Source organism: Rutidosis leptorrhynchoides, chromosome 2, assembly GCF_046630445.1.
Source record: "Rutidosis leptorrhynchoides isolate AG116_Rl617_1_P2 chromosome 2, CSIRO_AGI_Rlap_v1, whole genome shotgun sequence".
Taxonomy (NCBI): domain Eukaryota; kingdom Viridiplantae; phylum Streptophyta; class Magnoliopsida; order Asterales; family Asteraceae; genus Rutidosis; species Rutidosis leptorrhynchoides.
In genome coordinates, this window is record NC_092334.1 from 710,929,994 (window position 1) to 710,935,617 (window position 5,624).

General features: G+C 33.8%; 1 protein-coding gene across 1 annotated transcript; it reads right to left on the reverse strand.

Moving 5' to 3' along the window:
- Positions 1-1,310: 1,310 nt before the first annotated feature.
- Positions 1,311-4,222, reverse strand: LOC139894206 (RING-box protein 1a). The gene is made up of 5 exons (XM_071877418.1): positions 3,925-4,222; positions 3,781-3,831; positions 3,635-3,694; positions 1,692-1,763; positions 1,311-1,553 (listed from the first exon to the last, which is right to left on the reverse strand). Exons 1-5 carry the CDS (start codon positions 4,052-4,054, stop codon positions 1,516-1,518), a joined length of 351 nt encoding a protein of 116 aa, XP_071733519.1. The 5' UTR covers positions 4,055-4,222; the 3' UTR covers positions 1,311-1,515.
- Positions 4,223-5,624: the final 1,402 nt, after the last annotated feature.

A 5,624-nucleotide genomic window follows, 5' to 3' on the forward strand; every position in this document is an offset into this window, starting at 1 on the left:
CAAAAAGCTCTTTTACAATATCAAACGCTAGATGCATCAGCGTTTTCATGAGAGGCTTTTTCTCATCCTCAAAAAGCTACAATCTCCTCTCACAAACGAAGCTTTTTATCACGTATGAGCTTTTTTATAAAAACTAAAAGCTAAAATCTCCAAAAAGCTTCAAAAAGCTCCCTGCCAAACACACCCTACCTAGGGATGGTTATTGGGATTGCACACGGTACTACAAATCAACTACATAACACAACCATACAAGAATTTACAATCAATTCACAATTCCTTTATAAGTAAGCAACTCAACACCATTATCCATCTTTACTTCTACACCGGCATTTAAAACTTTCATCTATTTATCAATTCTTAAAGTGTTAAACTTGATTTTACTCAACCTGTTTAGAGTGAATGCAGATCTCACATCACGTTGATAAATAACCAAACGGACAATAAATAAAGGAAAAAAACAAAAACAGAAGTACAATAACAACAAAAGAAACCAAAAGAGAGCAATAATGCAAGCAGAAAGTTCATTAATTATGGAATTAGGGTTCAAGAACAAAAACAGAAGTACAATAACAAACGGATAATAAATAAAGAAAAAAAACAGAAGCAGAAGTACAATAACAACAAAAGAAACCAAAAGAGAGCAATAACCAGAGGCGAAGCTATGTTATGATTTATGGGGTCAATTGACCCCAATGAAATACGTCGTATTGGTTTATTAGACTATTGAATTATCGGTGGAAATATCTTAAATTGGTAATTGACCCATTCATTTTACTCAAATTTTTTTAATCTAAACTAAGATACACTAATATTCTTTAACAAGAGGCCCATCAACCAATTTAACTTCAAGAGTCCGGAGTCCAATTGAAAATATTTATGTAACTTAATTTTTCTATTGAACGAACACTGTAGGTTTTCTAAGGTTCTGTTTGTTTTTTAAGATGTTTTTGTCTGAAGATCTGCGAACCATGTCTGTTAAGAAGATGTGGTCTGAAGGTCTTTATGCTGAATAATGAAGACTGTTTGTTTTTATGTCTGCAACATAACTTAATTCTATCTGCAGCACTTAGAAGCACATTTCTAAGTCTGCGAGACAGTAGACATAATAAGACATTATTTTATCTTATGTCTTCAGAAAAACAAACTGTCTGCAGTAAAAACGTCTGCCGGCGCGCAGACATAAGACATAATAAGGTCTGCAGACAGGAAAACAAACAACACCTAAAACTCTATCCTAATTTTTCCATCTTAAATTGGTAATTGATGTTTTTGACACCAACGATTTAAAATTCTAGCTTCGCCACTGGCAATAACGCAAACAGAAAGATCATTAATAATGGAAATAGGGTTCAAGATACTGCACACATGTCCTCTAAACTAGTTGAAAACGATGTCATCATCGGCAACTCAGAATGAAATTACATTAAAAAAAAAAAAAAAAAAAAAAAAGCCAAATGTTTCTCCTATCCAGTAAACTGCAGGTTTCCTTCATGCCAATAGCTGACAGTGAGTTCTCTAATGACCATACTTCTGGAACTCCCATTCGCTGTTGTCTGAAAAAAAAAACATAGAATAACTCATCCAATTAGCACGTTTAAGATGCAGTGTGTGTGTGTGTGTGTGTGTGTGAGTGTGTAGAGATAAAGAGAGATGAGGGGCAGAATAATGTGAATTATAATATAATGGTATACCTAGAGGGCAAACTTGACGGGTCTTCAGCCAACGACTAATGCAGTGGAAGTGAAAAGCATGGTTGCAAACACCTGTATACATGTAAATGTAAATTCATTAATACACAAAGAGCCCCAAGTGTACAGTTCGGAAAACATTAAAGCCCTGAGAATATAGTTAACAAAACATCATGCACACAGTTGAAATGTTAGAGAAACCATTGGGAATAAGGCAGAAGTTGGTGATCACAAGATTCACAAAATATGGGTGTTCAAATGAGTAATTTGGCTGTATAAGCAATCAAGACATGACACTATGACAGTGCGTTGATAATTTAGATTAATTTCGAAATATTTTGCAAGTATATCTATACCGAATATGCTTTGAAGAGAAGATATCTTCTGTGCCTATGCTATAACAGTCTAGGTATGTCTAATATAGCTGGGAAACACTTGGTCAAGACTCAACGAAAGAGGCTGAGATATATAGTTTACCAACTTGTGAGCAATTTGTTACTGGCATACATTTTCTTATACAGAATAATAATTTTTAATTGGATATGAAGTCGATGGAAGTATGATATGTAATTGAACATGAAGTCAATGAACAATATATTTAATATGTTTTGTTCGCGCTTATAATGATTACTTTATTTTATTTATATTATTTAGATTGCTATGTTATTTGGCAAAACCATCACAAGATAGCCCAGTGGTTTGAGCCCCGAGTTCCTTGCAAAAGGTCCCATGTTCGAATCTTGTCTAGGACGAATATTTTGTGATGAAACAACCAGGGAGTAAATCATGCTAGGTTGCGTACATCAGAGTATGGGGTCGGATTACTCGCCATCTCGGGTAGCCCGAACAGAAAAAACCTTCTACCTTTACCTATGTTATTTGGCAATATATTTGTTATTGAGAATGAAATTAATTAGATGTTGAACCAATAACATATATTTGGGAGTGATTTGCAAGATTATTTTAAGAGGGTAGTAGGCTACATGACCATATAGCTGTAGGGTAACATTGTATGTGGTAGTTGTTCTAAAAGATCCAAAAATCTCTATCGCAATCCCTCGAAAATCATCTCCTATCAGGTCCACAAACCTACCTATTTGTTGGAATCCAAAAGTGAACTTTAAGAATAAGAATGGGTCATCCAAAAGCTAGTTTACACTCCTTGATTCGAAGTCTGGCATCAGCGCTCAAATTGCTTGTTGTTTAAATGGGTGCATGGTAGTCTTTTAGGAGGGAAGACTAAAACCCACTTACCTTGGTTTGAACGAAAAGCTCAAAACTTCAACCCTTCTCTTGTTAAAAACAAATGGTAAAACAAATCATCTTTGGACAATCATGTATGTGGCTAAGCTTAAAGACTAATCACCAATGGGTCTTTAGCCTAACGGTATCTGAGTATCTTTCAATAAAGAGGTTGTAGGTTCAAGTCTCATTATGAGATAATGTAATTACGTGTGTGAAGGTACACAACTATATATTATGTGGGGTAGGTTATACATTTGCCTTCCTATAAAAAAAAGCCTAACATGTAACAATAATCAAAAGTCCATTACCAACTTTAACAGTTTATGCTGTCAAACTACAGCCTCTCACTATGCATGTGTCTAATAACCAAAAATAAATATCTAGGTGCCTTTAAAGCCTCAAGGTCTTGTTTACTAGTTATACATGTCATCCCATGATCAGCCTAAAGTTCTAGACAACCATTAACAAAATTATTTTAAATCAATTTCCGAGCTAAATTGGTATTATTACACTCTTTCCATTGGCATCTATTTCAGAAATACAATAGCAAATTGTCAAATATTCAAAATACATGTTACCAAACAATGTAAATTAATATACAACAAGTACATAAGCAACAATAGACTATTATTTGTATCAATATTGACATACACAAGTACTGTATTAATTTTTAAAAGCAGTGTTCAGATGAGAAACCATACCCCAAGCCACAGTACACTCCTCACTAGTGGCACTAGCCTGATTAGCTTGGCATTCGATACCTAATTACACAAAACACATCAGATTAAAGCATAAAACTTGTTCAAACTTATATAGAGATCGATAGATATGTGAAAAAAGCGCTTACAGAGATCCATGATGTGATTTCTGCAAATAGCACAATTGTCCACAACAATATCTGCACCAATTAACAAATTAATGACATGAATTGAAACGTTGAATAAAAAAAATAGAATAAAATCAAAATTAGGGTTTCGTTACTGTTACTGACCCCAAGCCCACAGAGCGACGGCGTTCCACTTTTTGATTTCGAAACGCTTAGGTTTTTTAGTGGATGAAGAAGGACCGGGAGTACTCGATCCTTCACCGGCAGGAACCATCGTCAAGTCGGAATCCATCATGAGTTGAAATTAAAGGTCTAAGAGAAGAAAGAAATAAATATATTTTGTAAAAATCAGATAGGAATGGATATATATATATTTGTAGTGTAAAAATGAGGATATTATGGTGTTAGAGCAATAATATGTGAACTCATTGTAACAAAGTTGTATCTAAAAGAATTCGCTCATAATCTTTTTTAAGTACATACATTTATGCTAAGATTTTTGCCATAAGATTTTCAGGATAAGATTTTTCTGGAAAAGATTTTCAGATTTTCTGAATAAGATTTTCCAAAATTTTCTTACATTTTGAAGGATAAGATTTTATCATTATAGCAGCTTTATCTAACATCGCTTCAAGATTAGATTCGATATAATAAGATTTCAGTATTTAAAAAAAATTCGAACATTGTTGTGTTCGAATACATGCAGAAGTACAGAGATAGAACATAAAATGGTTCCAAGAAAGAATAAAATTAATGGTATTAGAACACCGTTATATTCGAACTTAATGTGACACAAAAGATAGTACCTCTTTAAATACAATGTCCTATGAGAAGACGATATCATAATACAAATAATAAAAATCAAAATAGTATATAAAAACGCAATAAAAATAAAAGATGATTGGTCATTTCATTCTGAGCTTTCAGACACCGAACTATTTGGTACCCCTATCAATTCATCTCAATCGAAACCTCAAATCATACCTCCACGCCCTCAATCGCAACCTCAAATCATACCACCACCCCCACCACTACCTCTGCCAGTTCTAGACTGTCGTCACAAATACGTTAAAATTGGATACAGTATTCCAAGTCTGACGTGTATTCTCCAGTCTGCTTTGTGTCGTGAGAAGTCAAGATGAAGTTAACCAGGTTGGACATTCGAGGTCTACCCGAAAATTGATAAGCGAAATGATCAAAGAGGCGGAATATGATGATAGTTTGCAACAACTTATGTGGCTTTTGGCCTCACAGTGGGCTTATCTTGATGGTTGTAATAATCAATCGTGTTTGTTTTTCCTTGGATATCCGAACAGTAAGTTGTTCGAACTCTCACTTTTATTCTTCGTTCGAACATAAATTTGCTCCAGTTACTTGCAGAGTACAATGTGTTAGAACATAAAAGGGTTCCAATTCATACATTTATAACATCAGAAAATATCATAAAAATCTTAACTAGAAAATCCGATTATATCTTTAATCATAATGTCATACAATTTATTATACTTTGACTGAAAATGTCAACAAATAATAAGTACGTCAGAAAGTACTATCACGAATTTGTTCGAACTCAATGTATTGTGTTCGAACTTGAGTTCGAACGTCAGATTGTCCGAATACAATGTATGTTGTTCGAATACAGTTCATTTTTTTGGGGACACATCGAAATTTTTTGGTGTTCGAACGTGATACCCTGCATTCAAATAAATATTCGTCCGAAGTGGCAGTGTATTGACGCAATTTTTTTTTTAAATGTGTAAAATGTAATAAAAATTAAAAACATTAAAAACATGTATGTGAATTGGGAAAATGTCTATGGGAGTTGAAAACACACAAATGAAGCTTCCAGCCTATATTCTAACCTT

Bases quoted from the DNA above. Each gene is read 5' to 3' on its own strand.
- LOC139894206 (XM_071877418.1), bottom strand. From the start codon at position 4,054: ATGATGGATTCCGACTTGACGATGGTTCCTGCCGGTGAAGGATCGAGT. The intron at 3,695-3,780 runs GTAAGCGCTTTT...TTGTGTAATTAG, and splicing joins AAATCACATCATGGATCTCT to GTATCGAATGCCAAGCTAAT. The intron at 1,554-1,691 runs GTATACCATTAT...TTTTTTTTTCAG, and splicing joins CCGTCAAGTTTGCCCTCTAG to ACAACAGCGAATGGGAGTTC.